At 38.2% G+C, this 21610-nt stretch overlaps 2 protein-coding genes and 1 long non-coding RNA gene across 13 annotated transcripts in view; 2 read left to right on the top strand and 1 right to left on the bottom strand.

Moving 5' to 3' along the window:
- Positions 1–11836, top strand: part of cacnb2a (calcium voltage-gated channel auxiliary subunit beta 2a) — a 77127-nt gene extending 65291 nt beyond the window's left edge. For all 9 annotated transcript variants that reach the window (XM_088071909.1, XM_042510101.2, XM_088071910.1 and 6 more), the window contains 7 exons: positions 248–328; positions 428–486; positions 1848–1957; positions 4957–5108; positions 6037–6132; positions 6656–6838; positions 8259–11836. In XM_088071909.1, coding sequence (XP_087928035.1) covers positions 248–328; positions 428–486; positions 1848–1957; positions 4957–5108; positions 6037–6132; positions 6656–6838; positions 8259–9014 — 1437 coding nt within the window. In that variant the 3' untranslated portion in view covers positions 9015–11836. The remainder of the gene's footprint in view (positions 1–247; positions 329–427; positions 487–1847; positions 1958–4956; positions 5109–6036; positions 6133–6655; positions 6839–8258) is intronic.
- A 1217-nt stretch (positions 11837–13053) lies between these two features.
- Positions 13054–21280, bottom strand: nsun6 (NOP2/Sun RNA methyltransferase 6). Of its 3 annotated transcripts, XM_088071914.1 has the most exons (13): positions 21188–21212; positions 20635–20700; positions 19560–19643; positions 18443–18598; positions 18258–18352; positions 17056–17162; positions 16817–16970; positions 15791–15872; positions 15559–15678; positions 15175–15322; positions 14947–15092; positions 13851–13976; positions 13054–13767 (listed from the first exon to the last, which is right to left on the bottom strand). In XM_088071914.1, the coding sequence occupies exons 3-13, from the start codon at positions 19632–19634 to the stop codon at positions 13594–13596; spliced, it is 1383 nt and encodes a 460-aa protein (XP_087928040.1). In that variant the 5' UTR covers positions 19635–19643; positions 20635–20700; positions 21188–21212; the 3' UTR covers positions 13054–13593. The 3 variants fall into 3 exon arrangements, with proteins under 3 accessions (XP_087928040.1, XP_042366475.2, XP_087928041.1); XM_042510541.2 differs by lacking the exon at positions 20635–20700 and having other exon boundaries at positions 21188–21280; XM_088071915.1 differs by lacking the exons at positions 20635–20700; positions 21188–21212 and adding an exon at positions 20863–21181.
- Positions 13651–18007, top strand: LOC148186052 (uncharacterized). The gene is made up of 3 exons (XR_015775345.1): positions 13651–13789; positions 15535–15707; positions 16824–18007. It is a non-coding gene; the product is annotated as an uncharacterized LOC148186052 (long non-coding RNA).
- Positions 21281–21610: the final 330 nt, after the last annotated feature.

Here is a 21610-nt window from a genome sequence, read left to right as displayed (position 1 = left end):
TGTAAAATGCTTTGAAAAGTAGACAACCTGATGAAAATTTGTGAAGTAAACTGCTAAATCTACTATATAAATCAACGCTCGTGTTTTGTCGGGCCAGCGGGGACGTCCCATTTCATGGTTCAAAATGTTCCAGTGCTTTTAAATCTAGTCTGGGTCATTGTTGTTCCAAATCCCACAAGTGATTTGTGATGGTGCGTGTTTTCTTTGTCTCCATGAATGTGAGCAACTGTTTTTCTCCTCTCTGAAGGCGGAACACATACCTCCGTACGACGTTGTGCCTTCCATGCGGCCCGTGGTTCTGGTTGGACCGTCACTGAAGGGCTACGAGGTAAAGGCAATTTTAAACACAACACTGCTTTTACTGGGAAATTATCTGCAGAATGTGTGTCCCTTTTTTAACAGTTTTGTTAAATGTATCCCTCCACAGGTGACAGACATGATGCAAAAAGCACTGTTTGACTTTTTGAAACACAGATTCGAGGGACGGTAAGTTCCCCGTGACCTTTTAAAATACTCATCCCGCTTCCTTCCTCATTCCTCCTCTGCCTCTCCAGCTCTATAGGCTGGTATTTATCTGTCCCCCGAGGTTAGCCGAGGGAGTGTGTAACAAGTTTGTTTGGCCTGGAGATGTGTGCTGCTGCTTTAAATAGTCGCTCTCCATGTCCTTAATAGGCCATAGTGGGCCCTAGAGCAGAGCAGGATTCTCTTTACTCAATGTTTAGTCCATCCACCCATCCGAAGCAGAGCGGCCGCGAAGTTACACAACACTCACATCCACTCAGACCACCAGCAGCTGAAGTGGATGCTGTTAATTCTGAGTCCTGTTCTTCAAATATGATTTAACACAACATAACCGGATAATTCGGTTCTTAAGATTCACTTTAAGATGTTTTACAGTATACTCTTACTTTGAAATAAGAGCAACAGGAGTAGTTATGCAGTATAGTATACGTGACATTGTTCTTTACATTTTTTTCCACACCTTAATATTTTTTACACAATTAATTATAACAAGTAAATGTGGTCAGGCCATAAGTAATGTGTAGTAGTGGAGAAAGCACTCAGATCTTTTACTTAACCCTTTGAAACCTCAGCAGATCGGCTTGATTTCTTTGAAGAACATAGGAATGATGCAATTTGCAACTTAAAAAGTAATTACCCCCAAATTTGCATGAAATTTGGTAAGAAATACCTGATAAATAGCCTAAAATCATACAAACAGACAAACAAAAATGGGTAGTACAAAGAAAACAAAGTTGTGGCTATGATCCAGTCAGTGTTTTTTCAGGTTTGGGCTGAAGGACTCATTGCTCTGATTTTAAACCACCTTTAGACATAGGTGTAGATTTCAGGGGGGACGGCGGGGACACATATATTATACATTTATATAATATATATAATAATATATTTAGAACATGCATTTGTTTTTACCCCAATAAAACTATGAAAGTAGCAGGGGACTTTTATTTTTGAAAGAATTAAACACATTTACACCATAAATTAATAGAAAAAAGGCACAAATTGCAGCATTAAAATTCACCACAACATGTGTTTACATTATTTTCAAAGCAACGTTATGCAAGTTTTAGTTATGATTTGAACCTCCAACCCAAAAATTTGGTGTTTGATGATCTGGGAATGTGACTCAGAAATAATCTAAAAGTAGTATAATGTTGCTTTACCAAATTGTATAATCGTAGTCTTTTGTTTGTTTGTTTTACTCTCCTCTCTATCATTTGACTCTGATTCTCGGCAGCTGTTTGCTTTTCTATTTTTGGTCTTAATACACGTCAAATAAAGTCCATAATATCTGGTAAACCACGTGCTTTTCTTGTCCCTTGTTTCAGAATATCAATCACTCGCGTCACGGCGGACATCTCTCTTGCCAAACGCTCAGTCCTGAACAATCCCAGCAAGCACGCCATCATCGAACGCTCCAACACACGCTCAAACTTGGGTACGTCTGTTCTAAAAATCACTGCAATGCCTGGGAACATCTGGTGTTTTGATTCATAATGTTTTCAAGGAGACCAGCTTATGTGGAAAAGGAAGGAAACGATTAAAGGAACTCTTGACAATGGTAATGATAACTCCCGACGGCCCGGAAAGGCCTTGGCCAGTTTTCTTTTGTTAGGAATGAAAGATAAAGCATAAACGCAAGATAACAAGTTCAAGAGCCGCTCTGATTTGTCTGAGGTTGATCCGGGTTCAGATGTGATTAGACGGAAACAGATTCCCGAGTCAGACTGAGGGGACAATCTTTGCTATGTATCAACAAAAGCATCAGTCAGTGGCTGCAGCAGAGGAAGAAGTCAAAGGGAAAGTGTATGCTGGAAGAAAGACGCTTATTATCGTTTTTATGATAACACAGAGTCACCACGCTACAACCTGATGAGTTGACCTCAGTCTTTTTCAGCGGTGTGCTGCTGTACGAGATAAAAACTCAACAGGAGTTTTATCGCAACAATTTCAGTTAATTTTTATACATTTAAAAAATGATTCACATACCATAACTCTTCCCTATTAAAAGATAGGGCATTATATAAAAAGCAAGGAAAAAGAATAATAACAACATAATACACATAAATCAAAATAAGAAAATGAAAATAGATAGTGACTGAAAGAGTTAATAAATAACTACAAAAAGATTAAAGGCAAAACTTTACAGTCAACAATTCGACATAAAAAGAGCATGAACTTAAATACCTCTAGTTTCTCTATAATGACACTTTAGAACAAAGAAGCATATTAATAATAAACATTTTTTCTTCAAATTTCATACAAAACTTTTGAGTTTAAAGAAATTCTTCACCCATAGTTCAGTTACTCGCTCTTTGTTAAGCTGAATTTGTGAAAAAAAAAGTTTTTCTCACCTCCATGGTAAATGAAGAATCCAAAAACGGACAAAATTCTTGATAAATTGACGTCATAAGGGTCCGCATTTAACAACAGCAAAACTCTATGAAAACATCTGACTAAACTCCTATATCACTACACATCCTACACTTTTCCAGTCGTAAAGTGAAACTTATCTACGCTCTCTTCAAAGCCAGACTCTGTTGACCTAAAAGTAATTTCACTCGTTGGACACAGGAGGCAGCGGTAGACCAACAGCTTTTGCTTCCAATGGAGGTAAAATTACTGTTTTTGTCAATGGAGTCTGGCTTTGTAGAGAACATAGATAAGTTTCCCTTTTAGTTCAGTTCCCCGTTTGAAAGAGCTGTCTGTTTGGGAAGCGCTGAACCTACGACTGAATAAATGAGACTTGGCTTATACTGCATGAGTTGTGTGCAATTCATCAACAATTTTCTCAGATTCTGGATTCTTTGTTCTCTGGGAAAAACTTTGTTTTTTTCACAATTTTAACATAACACGGGATGAGTAACTAATATACAAATGGTCATTTTGTAGGTGAAGTATTCAGTGGGTTGGAATCTATTTATTCAGTTACTTAATGTTTAAAAAAACACTTCAAGAAGCCATTTCTTGCTCTATAAAGAATGAAAAATTAATTTTCTTCTTAATAAATCTGCCAGAAGATCAGCATTTGTACATTTGCATCTGATGCACATGAACACCATGAATTTTCTTGAATCAAACATGACATTTGTTTGATACGAGTGAAGCCTCTTTACCTTAAGATACACTACATGCTTTCGGGAAAATTGTGCATTGGAAACATGTTAAATTATTTCACCCCTTTGGCATATTTTTGCAGGAAAATGAGAAGTTGTGACTCATTCTTAGTCTGAATGAGCTGTTGGGTTGGAATGTTTTCATGTTATCAGTTTACTTCAGACTTTGTCGTGACTGGAAGTCATAAAGCTTGGCCATGACTCTTCTCGGATTGGGAATCGTGCCCTGCTATGATATTTGTAGGATTGACTCAGCACTCACGTCATCATTAGTTGGAGTGGGGGCTGTGTGTTGTAACAGTCGGTAGTTGTTAGAAATAACAGAATACGTCTCGCTGTTCCTCTCAGAGCTATTAGCCTCCTTGTCTGCTCCCTAAAGTCTGGATGTCTTTTGAATATTCATCTGTGAAACAGAAAGAAACAAGCCAAGAGTCACGCATAAAAGTCAAGTTATTCAAACTTAATCTAGTAATTAAAGATTTATACAGCACCTTTTAAAACAACACGTAGAAAGGACTTCACAATAAAAACATAAAGTATCAAAGTGAGTGCTATTGTAATGAAGAGCAACAAAACAGAAGTTACAAAGAAAAAAATCTGATTGAAGTCAAGTTTTCATGAAGAAACAACCTGAAAGTGGCTCTACTTTTTGGCTGCTCGCAGTCAAAAGCTCACGATTAATAATTAATAAACATATTAGAATCAGAATAAACTTTATTTCCATGTAGGTTTTCACTTGCAAGGAATTTTCTTTGTTTTTTTAGTGCATAAATTAATCCACAATAAACACTAGAAGAGGAAATAAAAGGAAGTTCTGCACCACTCAAGAACATAAATATAGAATAGAGATGATTAGATGATAATTAAAAAAAAGTCAAAGATACTATAAAACAGTAATTTAGCAAAACAAATATGTACAACAGTTGTGTCAGTACAAGAATACTGTACAGTTTTGTGTCGGATGTGCAAAAGTTCAAACTAAAGCAAATATGTGCACATAAGTTTTATTTTTCTCCTTTATTACACTTAACTATTTTCAGGTTTTATTATAGTTTGATAGAAAATAATTATGTCTTAGGAGTACAGTCCTTTGACAAGATGTGAGAATCTTCTCGTCTGACTTTGTTCAACAAAAAGTACGCATATTTCCCAAAATGTTGAACAATTCCTTTAATTCGGACAATATAATTTTATAAAACGATACCATGGTGTGATCACAATACAGTCTCACTTAAAGACCACAAAAAATAATTCTAAATTACTCACAGGCTAAATAAGACTACGGCTAGAAAAAAACCTCCACTCTCCTTTTTTTCTTCAGCTGAAGTCCAGAGTGAGATTGAGCGGATTTTTGAGCTGGCCCGCACGTTACAGCTGGTAGTTTTGGACGCCGACACCATCAACCACCCATCACAGCTCGGGAAGACTTCCCTCGCCCCCATCATCGTCTACGTCAAGATCACCTCTCCCAAGGTGAGTAAAATTAATTTGTTTGATCTGGTGACACAGCGGCTCAATGCGTGTGATAAAAGGAGCCCTCGCTGTGATTTAAATACAGCGTGTATACGACAAACGTGTGAGGAGAATGATTCATAACTTTGACCTTCAGGGTGAGTGAAAAAGTTCTCTACGACAGTAAACTGAGCCTTTTAAAAATGAATGTCCTGAGGCCTGATATGGAGATTGTTATTTGTGTAATCCTGTATATAGAGCTCTGAAATAAAAAACATAGTAACTATAATATTGATTATTTTTGCAGCAGAAAACTAAGAGTTCTGTCGTCCATCTCATCATGTTGCACGTTTATGATGATGTCATTATGTTACGTGCAGTGTAAATCTGTGCGAAAAATGCACGGTGGCGCCAGAGGAATGAATGATAAAACTATTGAAATGCCTTTGCACTCTGTTCATCAAAATGAGCAAATCTCAAAAACGAATAGGTTGCACAGATTTTAGGGATAATAAAAATTTGATGATAGTCTAAGAAATGACATCACAATAAGCAAAAATGCCATTGTAGACACTGGAGGACCATGTCTTCTGCAGATCGCTATTACCACATCCTGCTTTATTGTGAGGAGTTACCAGCCAAAACCATGGGGAACTAATCACACTAAATTGTTTTGATGATTTTATGTTTTTTTTCTGGAATAAAAAGTAAAGTATTGTCCTCTGAAATGTGGGCAAGAAATATGAATAGCAGAAATTAGAAATACTCATGTAAAGGAAGAATACCTCAAAATGTTTTTTGTTAAGTGTAAGGGCTTTAACCTAAAAAAAGGATTTCTTTGTAGTGTATAAAGCTAACTTTTACAGACTTGAATGTTGCCCACATGAAGCCTAAATTCGGTTTTGTTAAAATAAAACCACAGTGACCTTGTTGCCCTATTTGCCCTCAGGTGCTGCAGAGGCTCATCAAGTCCAGAGGCAAGTCTCAGGCCAAACACCTCAATGTCCAGATGGTGGCCGCTGACAAGCTGGCTCAGTGCCCTCCTGTAAGTCTGCAGTGGACCCAAATTACCCAAATTATCACTGACTTGAATCCAGTATTTAAAACAAACCAGAGTTTTGTCCTTCAGAGATGGTTTTGGTTCTGGGTTTCAGTTTCATGTGTATCTGAAGTTAGATTTTTTTAAGGCTTTATAATTGGTGCCAGTTCTATTTCTGCTCTTCTGTAATCTGCTTAGTTATTATTTTAGAAAATGAAGCAAGCACCCCAGGCTTGTGAAAGTGCAGGCTTAATTTAATTCAAATTGCAGTCCATGTCTTTAGGGAATTACTGTTTAAGATTTCCTCAGAATTAAGGCCTAATGCTATTAAGTGTTTAATTCAGTGATTCTAACATGGTTCTGACAGTGTATATATACAAAGATCAGGATGATCTCTGTGTTGATAATTATAGATGTCTTAGTCTTAAATTTGAAATTTCTTCACTGTCTATGGTCTTGTTTTCTCAACCTTGACATGTCTCCTTTCCATTTTCTTGAACTCTGTCTGCACCCGTCTCTCCTTCCTCAGGAGATGTTCGACATCATCCTCGATGAGAACCAGCTGGAGGATGCATGCGAACATATGGCTGATTACCTGGAGGCCTACTGGAAAAGCACTCACCCCACCAGCTCCAGCCCCCCCAACCCACTGCTAACGAAGCTGCCCACAGCCACCCTGCCCTCCAGCCCGGCCCCGGTCTCCGGCTTGCAGGTACAAGAGCTGCGGACGCAGAGAGGGCTGGGATACCTGTAGCAAAGCTGTGCAGAGGAGCAGGAAAGGACAGGAAGTGATAGAGGCAGTATAGCTAGAAAGGGAGAGAAGACGAAAACCTGCAGTAAATGAGGTTTAGAGTCCGTTACAATACTTGCGCTTTAAGTATATGTGAGTATTTTTCTAAGATGCTTTTTTGCTCTTATTTAATTTCCACATAATGAATTAATCGAATCAAACGTGCAGTTTGACAGAAATGGTTACGTTCAGGGACTGAGAGGAGAAATTCAATTACACTGCAGTTAAAGCTAGTTAAAAGCATGCAGCTCCTCTGTGGTAAAAGAGACACTAGATATTTTGAATAGAAGGAAAGGCACATACTTCTCAATCATGGATAAAATTACATTTTCGATATTTATTTGTGCAACTATTCTTAAGGGTCTCATCAAGGAGAATCAATTTTTTATTTTAAGCAATAAACATCTGTCAATTTTCTTTTATAGTGTTTGGACATGAATAATAGTATTTAGACTGAATTCAGCGAATCATGAACTTTAACTCTCATCTTTTCCATCTGCTAGACTGTCTAGACTGGTGTGGTGCAGGACACAGGGATTAAATGTTGAATTCATGTTGCTCTATACAAGTTCAAAACAGCTCCAAAGCAGAAGAAAGATAAAGTGTGCAACAAGTGCGGATAAAGGGCCGTGTTTTTGTACCCTTAAATCTATTGTTGTGGTCACTTAGCAACCTGCCTCCACGCCCCTGAACGTTGACACAGAGTAGCACCCAGCACCCAAACTCACGTTTTCCAGGTGGTAAAAGACACGGCATGTGTATTATGGGTGGAAAAGCCTTGATTTCAAATGCAAATAATTTATATTTTTGACTAGAACACAGATTGTCATTGTCATGGTATGATTATGTGTGCTTTAACATAACTGTTGGTCTTTTTTCAGCTAATGTCGCACGTGAGTGTGTAAATGTTTCATAATCCCTTAACCTCTACCCCTCTCTCCATCCACTGCCATCACAACTGGAAATGTAAGACTGAAAATGAGGAAAATCCTGATATTGATGAGGAGCAGGAGTGAGATTGACATGTGATTGCTAGTGTGGTGAGTGTGGAGAGGCCCTCTGAAAAACCTTTTTTAGACTTCAGGTGCTGCCTTTGTGCTGCAGACTAAAAAATACCTACACCTTGAAGTTTTCTTTAAAATCAGCCTCCTTCATTAACCATCCCTGGGTGGTTGATGAATATTCAAGCAGTGTGTGTGTTCCTGTGTGAGTGCATGTATACACCATATGCACCAGAAGCAACAAGGGTGAATTTTAATCTTCATGAGTTTTGTTTGTGTGTGTTTTTAGTGCATTTTTTTGCTTTCTGTCCCCCAACTGACTGACGTGTTACTGACCTCAGGGCAGCAGTGCCGAGCAGAGAGGAGACAAAGCGTTAGTGGAGAGAAAGGGCTCCAGAGAGGATCACCATCACCATCATCACCATCACCACCACCAGAGCCAGGACCAGGCTGACGCCGACGCAGAGGCCGAGGGAGAGGGCAACGAGGAGGAGCGGCCTCTGAGGACAGAGTCGACCAGGAGAGCCCAGCACGTCCACCACCGTTCATCTTCCAACAGGACTGAGCACCACAACCACCATCACCACCACCACCACCACACCAGTCGAGCCCGGGGCCTCTCCCGGCAGGAGACTTTGGACTCGGAGACCCCCGAGAGCAGAGAGAGCCGAGAGAGCAAGGACTCGGCTTACATCGAGCCGCGCGCTCAGCTCCTCCACCAGGAAGAGGAGGAGGAGGAAGAGGAGGAGGAGGAGGAGGAGGAGGAGGAGGAGGAGGACCTGGGGGAGGGGCACCCCCAGCAGCAACAACGTTACGAGCCACTGCCCCACCGGGACCACAATCACCATCACCACCACCACCATCACCGTGGTGGGGCGGATGAGGGCGGCCATGGCACGGGACACCACCGCTCAAAGGAGCGCGAGCAGGACCATAACGAACGCAACAAGCAACGCTCGCACCACCACCGGCCCACACGTGACCACCACCACCACTACTACGACCGGGACAGAGACAGGGACCGAGAGGGGGAGGTGGCTCCCAAAAAGAGGGGCGACGCAGGGGAATGGGCCAGAGACTCGTACATCCACCAGTGACAGACCAAATCCCTCCTGAAGCTCATCTGGACTCTTCTGTTCTCCCATCGTGCTGCTAAACCCCGAAAACCACAGCATCCTATTTATGTACACTTCCTTTGTAAATGCTGTTGCATCTTTTTCAACGGCAAGATTTTGATTACATAGATACAAATATAAATATATAAATATATGTATGTGTGTATCTATGCATAGACGTTGTTTATGTGTGGATATGCATGAATATTCTCAAATATGCATATTTTAAACCTGTGTTTGATAAAGCATGACACAAAAGCAGAATTATTTTCTGTACTGAGCTGTGCTTTCTGTGATTAGCATTTTTATTTTTGTTAATTTTTTTTTTGCTTGCTACCACTTGAATAATTTGTTCCCTCAGACTACTGCTAGGGTTGACTGCAACGGTTGACTAACAATATAAGTTTGATGCTGTATTTGCAGGTCTTTTGTTAAAAAGAAGAGTTCAGCAATTTGAGAAATAAGATAATTCGCTTTCTGCATTAGAGTTAGTTACACCTAGCTAACACAAATGCAGCCTAATACAGCAATAAATCCAAAGATCAGTTCAGTTTTTGCTGGAACTGAATTTTATTATCATCTTGGAGGCTGCAGATTGTGATGCTCTTGGATTTTATGTTTGTCTACTGGCAGGTGTTTCTATTATTTTGTCCACCCCATTTATATGAGGGTGGTCTAAATAACAGAAACAGATCTGTTGTATCAGACTGCATTAGTTCTAGCTACCTAGTGAAGTGGCAACTAAGTCCAGATGAGAAGATAAACTCTACTTGTTTTCTGTATTCTGAGGTTAATATGAAGCTACAGCCGGTTAATTTAGCTGGAAACAAGCAAAAGTAAGGTTGTCTGAAGGTTGAAAAAATCCTCCTAAGCTCACCAATTAACATTTTAGATCTCATTTGTTTTGTCTTTTCAAAAAAAGCCTGAAAAGAACATGATTTAAACTAGGGCTTAAAGGGATAGTTCAGATTTTTTGTGATTTTTTGTTTTTTTTGTGGTTGTGTGAGCTTCCTTTTCCTAGTGATTGGATTACATACGGTAGATGTCAGTCTGCACACCCCCAATTTGGAGAAACAGGCTGGAGTCCGACAGAGAAGCTAAGCAATGTACTACGATAGAGCAAAACATGTTTTTAAAAAAATCCATAATTTTACACTATTTTAAAACTACATTGTAATGCTTTACCCTATTAAAAAAAATATTAATTAATTAAAAAACAAAATAAATGTAATTGTAGTCATTTACAGTTACTGAGATTAAGGAAAATATGTATAAAATTACTGTTATTAGTCAAAATGTTGGTGATTACAAAGGGGTTATATCTGAATATATTTTCTTTGGTAAAAAGCTTAGTTGTTAAATTTAACATTAATGCTGTTGCATCTTTTTGCTGTGCAGGAAGGCCGTCTTTTGGCGTATATCATGAAAAAGTTTGAAACTTTATCAAATTGAAGTCATTAAAATAGACAACTTTTTACATTTTTAACAAGGTAACTAGAAATCTGCAACCCATTAAATTTCAGAAGTAAACTTCCCAACACTGGAAGTGTCCTCTTGTCAAAGCCGCCAGGCTTCATTGAGAAAATAGTAGTGTTTGTTCGTTGAAGACAAGAATCGCTGGTCTACCACTGCCTAAATCAGTTAGTTTGTGTTGTTGTGTCTGCCACAAAATAACAGTTCAAGGTAATTTTTTTTTAGATAAAGTCTGGCTTTAAAGATTAATTGTTGATATTGATATTAATTGTTTTAGATGTCCAATTTTGCTCCCATTGCTTATTTTCTGTCAGCACTCCTGCCTAGTTCTCCAAACTAGTACCGTACTGACTGACATCTACTGCGTGTAACACACTGACTGTAGATAAATATCTCATAAAATCCCACTTTAAATGATCTGAACCATACCTCTAACTTCAGCTAACTTACTGTGAGCTAAATGCAGCTGACTGTAGGTTCAGAGTGCAAAATGGTATTTATCTTCTCATCTGCTTCTCTGCATGAAAGCTAGTATCAAATCTCTCAAATTGGCAGACAACTCCCTTAATTTCATGTTCATCTTTTATCGCTTAGTTCCTTTTTTAAAATTCTGCGTCCATGATTTTAAACATTTGGCTCTGACATATTTAAGCGTCCCTCGAGGTGCACCTTAGTCTTGCTTTACAAGACGAACGAGTTCTACAAAAACCTCCTCTCTTACATGCAGTACTGTTCTCTTTGTATGGGTCCAGAAACATTTTGTAACATTGATACACCCGTTATTCTGCACTTTTTTCTGATTCACGTTGGTTTCCAGTGAAATTTGATATGACGTTACAACCTTACTGTTCGGTCTACTTCCAGAACTCCTTCAAAGGTTCACGTTTTTGTTCAGTCTGAGCCCCTTTTTCTAACGAATGTTTGATTTCCACTTTAACTCCAGTGTTTAAAGAATGTTCATTTTAGGATTTCTTCTTGAGTAGGTCCCGCACTACAAAATGACATGCATTTGTGACTCAAACAATTCAAAAATGTTTACCAGACAAAGATAGTGTTGTTTACCATCACTCCCCCGACTGACAGGATCTATTTAAGAGTCAGCGATCAACTTTTCATGTTAATTCATGATACTGAAAATCTGAATTGAGCTGCCCCTCTGTTTACAACCCACCCGTCCCTCCACTCTCTTTGATTTTGCCTGACAATTGTAATTACAAAAAACTCCACCATTTCTATGCTACATTGGTAGCACTACAGATTTTCTAACAGTGTACATGTGTATGTACATAATGCATAAATATAAAAAATAAAGTTGGCAACAAAGGACTGACGATGAGGGGAGAAGGATTTGATGTGTGCTTTGTCAGGAGACCCAGACAGGAGGAGGAGAGCGGTGCCTAAAAATAGTCTGAAACTCTGCTGAAAAATTGAGGTAGACTCGTCGGCCTGCCTCCTGAGTCGTCATGACAACATCAACATGAATGACAATACTGAGGGATGCATCTAAAATAGCTTCTGCACACACAGACTCTCCCCAAAAATAGACAAACAAGCATTCACGGAGATTTGATCTCAGAAAAAAAAGGCTTTTTAATCAGCGGTGTATATGCAGTAAAATGCACAGATGCAGGGAGGTGACGTGCAGTCAGCTGACAGATGTGTGTGCGCGTGTGTGTGTGTGTGTGTGTGTGTGTGCGTGTGTGTGTGTGTACTTATAAGAGTCTAATGGTGAAGAGGGATTGAGCCGAGGTCATTGTGAAGGTCCTAAAAATGCTGCATGATGGGGGAACGGGCCAGATGTTTGTGCACTGTCGGCACGAATGTATAAATTCTGCAGCTTTAACCCTTTGAAACCTGGAACAAACTTAATCTTGTGCTGCTTTCAGACGCCTTTCACAAGTAATGGAGCCTTTGAACCATTGAGCAAATCGTTGCGATGTCTTTCAAAAATATGATAAAAAAAGACAATGAGCAACATGGAAATAAGTAGATTTAGAATTTATTTTTTAAAAGCTAGGGGGAAATGAAAAAGCTACAATATTACAAATTTCAGTTATTTAAATTTTTAAATTATTACAAAAGTTGCAAGCAAATTCCCCTAAAATGAGCAAAAAAAGGTAAAAAAAAAAATAATAAAAAATTGAAAAAATACATGTATACATTTTTCCTGTAACATAATTTTAAATACATAATTATAATAATTATAAATATCATTTTCTGGGTTTGCTAATTTAAAAAAAAATAACTAAACTACTTATTATGCTAATAAATTATTAATTTCCTGGGACATTTCTTGCCCAGCTGCTCATTGCCTTTTTCTCTGTGTATTAGATTTCAAAGGGTTAAATGGCTTTTTAAAGGCTTCTGAAGGAAGCACAAGAAAACAAATGCAAAACCAGGTTTCAAAGGGTTAATGGGAACCCAAAATTCAATTTGCACTGAATAGATTAACGAAGACAACAGTAATTAGTTCTTAAACTAACACTTCATGAGTGCGATCAGATGATGGTCTGTTGCTTTATATATAACGAACATGGAGAGACAAATCTTATTTTAAAGAAACTTTTATTTTGAAAAAATGTCATTTCCTCCTGTTGGACGAGCATCATGTCTCTCACACGAGCTGCACAAATCTTAATTAGAGGTCCCGGTTGTCTCCGCCACCACTAAAAGACACTAAATTGTTAATATCTCTCATGACCTCTTTCTGCACGCTACTTCCTGATCTCTGAGATCCAGCGAATCCTCTGTCACCATGGTAGCTGTGTCGTCACTGTTGTTATGGCGATGCAAGCACTGCTGCATTTGCCAATACTCATTCAGCCTCCACGTGCCTCCCCCCTCCTCCCTCTCTTTCCCGTGCTCTCTCCTCTCTCCTGCCCTCGGTGTTTATAAAGCTTATCCCTATATGGCCCGCAGTTTCAGAGAGCAGCTGTTAAGAGGCAGATGCTGTAAACAGCCCAGTGAGCGTCTTTGTCAACACCGCCCCGTCAAAGCACACACAGCGTGGTAATATAAACACTATTGTTCCCGTCTGCAGTCTCGTGTGAGAGCTCATGGTGCTGTAAGAGAAAACATGCCCTCTGGTTCAGTTTTTCAGGAACTTGGCGATAAAGAAGCCGATAGTGTCCCCGTCGGCTCTGCAGTGGAGGGCGCCCGCCGTCTGGTCCCAGCTCAGCTCGGGACTGAACCTCTGGAGGAGGCGCAGCTTCTCAGGTGACAGGCCGGCTCCCAGCATGCCTTCTGCGCCGATGTGAGGTTCCTGGAAACAAGAACATGATGTGGTGAGTCTCCCTTACATCTCTCTCTGTGTTTGTGAGTCCGTCCACAAAGTGTTTTTACTACCTGAGGCTGGAGTGTGAGGCAGGGGAAGGTGTCGAGGGCCCAGGCTACCTGCTCCTCGTTCTCTGCTAGAGTCACTGTGCAGGTGCTGTACACAAGAACGCCGCCTTTCTTCAGCAGCCGCACTGCCTGCAACACACAAAGACCTTTTATTAACTTTTCACAAGTTTTTAAATCTTTTGACCCTGAGCAAATTGGTGCAATTTCTTTTCAAAAACATGATGATAAAAGCAATGACCACCCTGACAAGAAATGTCTCACAAGTTGCAAGAAATTAGAAGACTACTTATTATCACACTTATTATTACAATTACCTTATGTTTTTTTCTTTTTTTAAAACTTTCCTGTTTTTTACTTGGTTTTTTTGCTTATTTTAGGGAATCTTGTTTTACTAATTTCTACTCTAAAAAATGGTCATAATGGGCTGGACTTGTTTTTTTAAAAAACTTAAAAATGATTTACTGCTAAAAGCTGCACTCATTTTCAACACCCAAATGAAGATAAAATCATAGGAAACAATCTAGTTTTTAAATTAAAAATATCACTAACAGCATCAGTGTATTGGCTTGTAAAAAGTCACTTGATGAGATTAGAGTAATGTTTCCTCTTTTACAGTTTTGAACAGATTTTCAAAAAACGATTAATTTCATTTTTCGGTGTACCCTTTAGCCCTTTAAAACCTGAGCAAATTGGTTTGACGTCTTACAAAAACATGGGTAGAGAGCAACGACCAACTGAACAAGACATGGCCCAAAAATAAGCAAAAAATACATTTCATTTTTCCCTAGAATGTTTAAATGTTCCTCTTTTTCAACTTATTTTCAGGTCATTTTCTTGTCACCTTTTACGGATTTCTTGCAATTTGTGGGAAATTTTGATCCAGGTTTCAAGCATAGACAGTATATAAATACACTTATATAAAGATGCTTACTTAACCACAGACTCTGGTTTGAAGGGGTTAAGATGTGAATTCAAGCTGTAAATTAAACCAGCAGTGTAATCTACACCCAATGCTGCCATCTACTGGTCAAAGGGACTTACTTTTACTGTGATGTGGGGGGAAAAAATTAAAGCACTTCATATGTGTGGTAAAACCTACATTGTGGAGTAACTTGCGCTGCAGCGGCTGGTAGGAGCAGATCTCCTTCAGGCTCCAGGTGCAGGACATGCTGGGTCTCTGTCCGAGTCCACTACAGGGAGCGTCCAGCAGAACCCGGTCAAAACTTTCAGGAGGGAAGGGAGGTCCTGGAATACAAACAGAAGTGATATATAAATACACAGTAGATATACTGTGAGTCATATATGTGTCGGCGCTCTCACTGTGTACCTTCAGTGTCCTGTGCCGATGCGTCGCCACTCACAGCTTTAACGCTGTCGAAGCAATAAACTTTGATTGAACGTAAATGCAACATTTGAGCATTTTGACGAATTCGATCAATCTTATTTCGGATCTTGTCCACAGCCACAACCTCGCCCTGTGTGATGGAAAGAGTCAGACTGATTAACAAGACACAAAAAGCATCAGTTATACAGCTTTAAGATCCTTTACTTTACAGTGCTAAAATACCTAATGACGAGCAGAAGCATTCAGTATCCTGAACCTCTGCTCTGGATCATCGGGTTGTGTTTTTTATAGACTTGATTCTCAGACTGAAACCCTAAATGTTAACTCTGATCCTTTAAATAGCTGAACATCTGCAGCTGACTGTACCTGATCCCTCATGAGCGCAGCGATGTGGCAGGTCTTCCCTCCGGGCGCCGCACACATATCCAGGATCCGTTCTCCAGGACGAGGCCCGAGAACGTGTCCCACAACTACAGAGGGAAGGTTCTGCACAACATGGAGAAACAAGTGAAGAGGTAAAACCATGTCCAAAAACTGCACTGGTTCCATCTATTTAATGACATTTGTGGGACACAAATAGAAAAGTGCACATAAATACCTGTAGGAATGCCAGGTCAGGTAGAACACCATCAAAAGAAGGACTTCGGTAAAGTGGCTCTATCATCCGAACACCTATTCCCCTAAAATGACACGACAGGGACTGAATGTTTTTATTTTTGAATTTTTACCACACAATCAACATTATTGTATAACCCTTTAAAACCTAGACTAATTGGCTAGATTTCCTTCAGAGACATGGGCAGAGGGCAAGAAAATTGTTAAAAGTAGAAGAAAATTACCTGAAAAACCCCAAACAAACAGAAAAACATGAGAAACTTAAAAAACAAACAAACAAAAAACAATCCTTAAGAAAGTTATCTGAACACAGGAGTTTTCCTCATGACTTCAGCTTGACAGGAGGTGAGTGATTGTTATACAAATGGTCATTTGACAATTAAAGTATTCCTTAAAAGTTTTGGGTGAATTACAGGGAGAATGTTTTTGCTCTTAATGTGTCTTCTAATTTATTAAAAAGACAACAGAGGTATTTTAGGTCTTTTTTAAGTCCAATTTGACTCTAAAGTCGCAACTTCAATCCTGTTTTAGATATTGATTTACTTTTTCGTTTATGGTATTTTTCAAACATTAATTCTTGCTAAAATCTTACGAGTTGCCAAGGTGTGCTACTTGTCCATGCATGAGAATGTTAACGCGAAAAGTGTTGAACATTGTGCAGTTTTAGCAAAACTGCATGTGTTTGGGAAGCACTCAGCAGACGACTGGATAAATGAGACTTGGATTATACTGCACAAGTTGTATGAGTTTTGTAAATTTTTTGACATAGTTTTGCTGTTGTTGAACGTGAACCCCCTTTACTTCAATTCATTAAGAATTTCCTTCGTTTTTGGATTCTTCTTTCACCTCTGAGGCATGCAAGAAAAAGTTTTCTTCACAAAGTCCATATAACACAGGGTGAGTAACTGATAGACGAGTTATCATTTAGTGGGTGAAGTATTCCTTTAACACCGGGACGTCGTGCCAATCTCATCTACACATTCTTATAATCATTAAAAACCCTACTTACTTGACAGGCTTATCTGTGCAGAAGATGCCGGAGCGATCAATTTGGGCGACTCCATTTCCCACAAACACCGTCTTTCCCTGGAACGTCGTGGCTCCTCGTGTGCACCGGCCCTCTAAGTCCGAGAGGACAGATACCACATCTCCTGTCTTCATATCTGTCAGCAAAGAAACACATCGCACTGTGATGTCTGATAACCTGGAGAAAACGTAGAGAACAGCATCAGTCTTTGAGTCACCTACATTTTGGGCTGGCAAGGATCCCCGGGACGAAGACATGAGCACCTCTCAGTACAGCGCTGCCACACTGAGCGCCGACCACGACCTCTGAACTGAGCTGCTGCACAGGTCTGACAATACGAGAGAGAGGAGGAAGTTATACACCTCTGAATCTGGCTTTTATTTATTTTTATTTTATTATCTATTCTAAATTACATTTGCATTATTATTCACATTATTCTGTTAACTTGTTTTATTGTATTACACATGTTTAGTATTATTTTTATTTATGTTATTCTGCTACAGATTTTTTTAATCGTTCTTATCAATTTCATTTGCCTCTGCTTTATTTTGTCCTTTTCATCTATTTTGATCTCATTTTTAGTTTAGCTTTTATTTAAATATTTTCTATAATTAGAAGTAATATAGCCTTTGAATATATTTCATTTTGTTTTTAATGTATTTTATCTAGTTTTTTTTAATCAAGTTTATATTTATTTATTATTATTATTATAGCCTTTAAATCTTTTTATTGTCACCATTTTTGTCTTTTCTTTTTAATTTATTTTATCTCATTTTTAATCTAGCTTTTATTATTCTATTTGTACTACTATTATTTTTATAACCTTTATCTATCTAAATCTATTTTATTTTACTTATTATACTTATACTAGATTTATTTTTATCATTCTTATTATCTCACGGGCACTGATCTCAAACACTGTTTTTGTCTTTATTGTTTTATTGACAACACTTGTTCTGTCTTATTATCGACTCGTCAGTCATCTGTGGAGCACTTTGAAATGCACTAACCTGTATGAAAGTACTATACAAATGAAGTTTGATCAATTGATGCATAGACAACTAATTGCAGCCTTTTTCGGCAGGTGTATAAGAGCCTGTGTTTTGCTGTTTCTTTGTTGTGTTTCTGTGTATACATGTTCAAAATAAAAAATACCAGCATTTGCCCCCAAAACCGAACAGAACAAGAGATCCTGAATGTGCTGTTACTGTATTTTATTTTTATCTCTCTGGATCAAACCATGTGGGAATGCACACCTAAAAACGAAAAATGCCTTTATTTTTTCTGTCGTCATTTCATGAAATTCCCTGTGGGTTCGGCCTCAGGAAACACTCGCCCAGCGGTCGGTCTGATCCTGCAATTTAAGGCTAAGTGTGTTCTCCATAGAGCGGATTCAGACGTTGCTCCAGCATTCCTTACATACCTCGGGCCATCGACGGGAAGGAGCAGCACATCTGGAATTTGCGGGTGAGGAAGAATCTGAACGGAGAGCTCCTCCGCTGATGAGCTGCACAGCTGCTGCTTGACAACAACAACGACACGCTGGATGATTAGGACTCAGCTGACCACCACCGTGGGTGTGTTTATCGTTTCCTCTTTCACTCTCACCTTTTTCAGCTCCTCTTCTAACTTGTGCCTGATCTCTTCCAGGGGTGCGAGATGAGTACTGGCCCGCACACAAGTGTATGAAGGAGGGTGAGACAGGCATGTGAGCAGCTTCTGGAAACGAGATTCAGCCCCCTGATGGCCGACTGCAGCCAACACCTGAAAAAAGATAACATTATAACGTAATTATGCAGTTAAATTATCCAAAAAGTGTCAAATTTAACATTTCAAATTTACTTTGACAAGAAATGACCCAGAAATTAGCAAGATAGTACTTAAAATATATCAGAAATATACCTGAAAGTAAGCAAAAAATAAATAAAATGTAGCTTCCTGGACTTTTTTTTGACTTTATTAATTAATAAGAATAATTAATCCCCCGTACTAATTTCCAGATCATTTATTTGTCACCTTTTTATGCATTTTATTGCAATTTGCGGGATATTTCTTGCCAAGTTGCTTACTATATTTTTTTCACGTATTTTGAAAGAAATCAAACCAGTTTTCTCGGGTTTTAGAGACTTAAACGCTGGTGAAGGCGTCTGAATGCAGCACAAGAAAACTGAAGTCGACCAAGGCGTTAAGGGGTTAAGCAAATACCCTAAAAACATATCTCGCAGTATGTTAAAGTAAAAATGATAATATTTTCACCTGAACTAACATCAATCAGGTCACCAGTTTAATCAAAATAAATTAATAGTTCCTTGCATCACATCTGCAACTTCTTACTTTCCACAAATAACACAAATCATAACTTGTTTTTGACTGATTTTGTGATTTTGGCATTTGTCAGAGTCAGTATTATTAAATTTGGCTGATTTTAAGCCCAGAATAGAAAAAAAGACTATGAAAGAGCATTCGAACAACTTGTGTGGGGAGATAAAATGAGCCAAAAATGATATCATGTTAGTGTAAAGCCAAAAATGTCTCAGGGAGGTTTCAGTTGGGGGATTTTGTAGTCATAACATCAGTTTATCTCAGATCTAAACTACACAGTGAACATTCCTGCATCATTCCTGTTTTATTGTTTCCACCGAAAGAGAGGAGGACATTTCTTTATATGATGTGTTTATGATTCTCCAGAAGAGAGCACTCGCTTCCAGGAAACACATTTAAATACCTCTGTGTTTAAGAAGACACTTCTGAGATAATCAGTCACTTCAGGCTGCAGAGAAATTCCCGGGAAAGTGGACATTTCTTCAGTCTGCAACCAAAAAGAGCATCAGATCAATAATAGAAGAGCAAATTAATCATAATTGATTAACTGCACTGGCAGCAGAATGCAGAAAGATGTGGTTACAGTTCGGAGCGTCTGGTGTTGATTGGATGAGGTAGAAAATCGATAAGTGGTTAAAGCTTAAGTTACAATGTGGCGGATAATCACATAAAGACACTTTACACTGGTTTATTCCCACAGTGCTGATGCTGATATAATAATGATGATAATAATAATGATAAACAGTATTTAAAAAGGTCATGTAGTCACATATGATTTAATGCTTGTCACTGAGGGTTATGGTCATTTTACTATTGTTTGTAAATAGTTAGCCTTTTGTACATTGTCTTTTTTGTTTTGTATGTATTTTATCATTGATTTTTGTGAAGATCTAAAGACCAATGTAGGAACAGGCATTGCAAATACCTCATACTGCAGTATGGGACATTGATTTATGCTTGTCCCTATGTTCATATAAATCAATAATAACAGCGCAATGAGGGACGGTTCATGAAGAGGAGGGGGTGGTGCAAAAAGGGAGAGGCATGTTAAATCATTTTTTAGCACTCAGGAGGGGCGTTTTTTGGCTTAGGGGAAGGACATAGGACTTTAAATGGCTCTATTTATATTCTGTATTTTATATCTTTAAAAATCCCCATAATTACACCATTTATCAAAGCCAGAAAGTGTAAAAACATTCTTCTACAATGAAAATGCATAACCAGAGCTGATCTTGGAATAGTGATATTTCAACAAAATCACTTAATTACACATTTATCATGTTTAATTTTGCCAAAAATAAACCAGCATGCATGGCATTTTTTTACCCTCAACTTGTAACTTTCAAACATCAAAGGGTACATTTTTAACATCTAATAACTAAATTATGCTGGGGGGAGGGTCATGCATTTCCCCCCAAATCACTCAGGGAGGTTAAGGGAAAAATTGTAACTTTGGAGAAAGTAAAAAAACAAGATACCTAGTCACATTCAGCTGCCCCTTCCTCTGATAAATAAAGAACAGCCCCTAAATATAAAAAAGTCAACTAAAATATAAACAATTAAGATAAAAAATAGCAGTAATTTAAAAGATGCAATTGCAGAAAAAATACAGTAAAAGTACAAATAATAACAAATTAAGAAAATGAATTTTTAAAATAATATGCTTTAAAGAGATAGAGCCTAAATAACGAGCAAATCTAGCTTACCTGATACTGGTGATACTTTTTGTTTAAGTATCCTCTCAAGCCGTTTATTATCGCTACTATCTGAATTAAATGTATGTGAGGTATTTAAAGAACAGCACACATGCGTGGTAATTTACTGCATATCCTCTCAACATTAAATAATATCTCACAATGGACATACTTTACCTCCATCCGGGCTTATATTAACAATCTGAATGTTTATATACAATCATATTCAACACAGCCACGTCTGGTATTAATAATGAATGAGAGTTCAGTTAAATAAAAAGGCTGTTTTAAGTGTGATAGCGATTTAAAGGCTATTTAATCATCTTTAGGTACTCACGCTCTCAGCGGACGCATGAAGCTTTCTGTTTTGGTTGCTACTTCCGTATACGTCACTCACTTGGTCACATGACACTAGTTGAATTCATAAATGAAGTAATGCAGCCTGTTGATCACCAACACCTGTGTGATATTTGTGTGTTTTAATAAGATATACAAGATATATAATAAGTGAAGTATAAACATTTAATAAATAATTGATTACACATTATGATGTAATCTAAAAGCAGATAAAGATACATTTTAAGTGCTAATAATGTAATAGTGAACTGTGCAGTATTTGTCAAAAATTAGAATTTTTACTATCTATGAAGACATATTGTGTATTAATATGACTTTGTTAATTCTAATGTTATTCATAATCTGTTTATACACCAGCATCCACTTACCGGTGACCACATTATAGCTGTTGAAAAATACATGA

This window comes from Plectropomus leopardus, chromosome 21, assembly GCF_026936395.1.
Source record: "Plectropomus leopardus strain MGB_pleo_1.0 chromosome 21, ASM2693639v1, whole genome shotgun sequence".
Classification (NCBI taxonomy): Eukaryota; Metazoa; Chordata; class Actinopteri; order Perciformes; family Serranidae; genus Plectropomus; species Plectropomus leopardus.
Note: the sequence above shows the minus strand (reverse complement) of the source record. Positions and strands in the feature narration are given on the sequence as shown.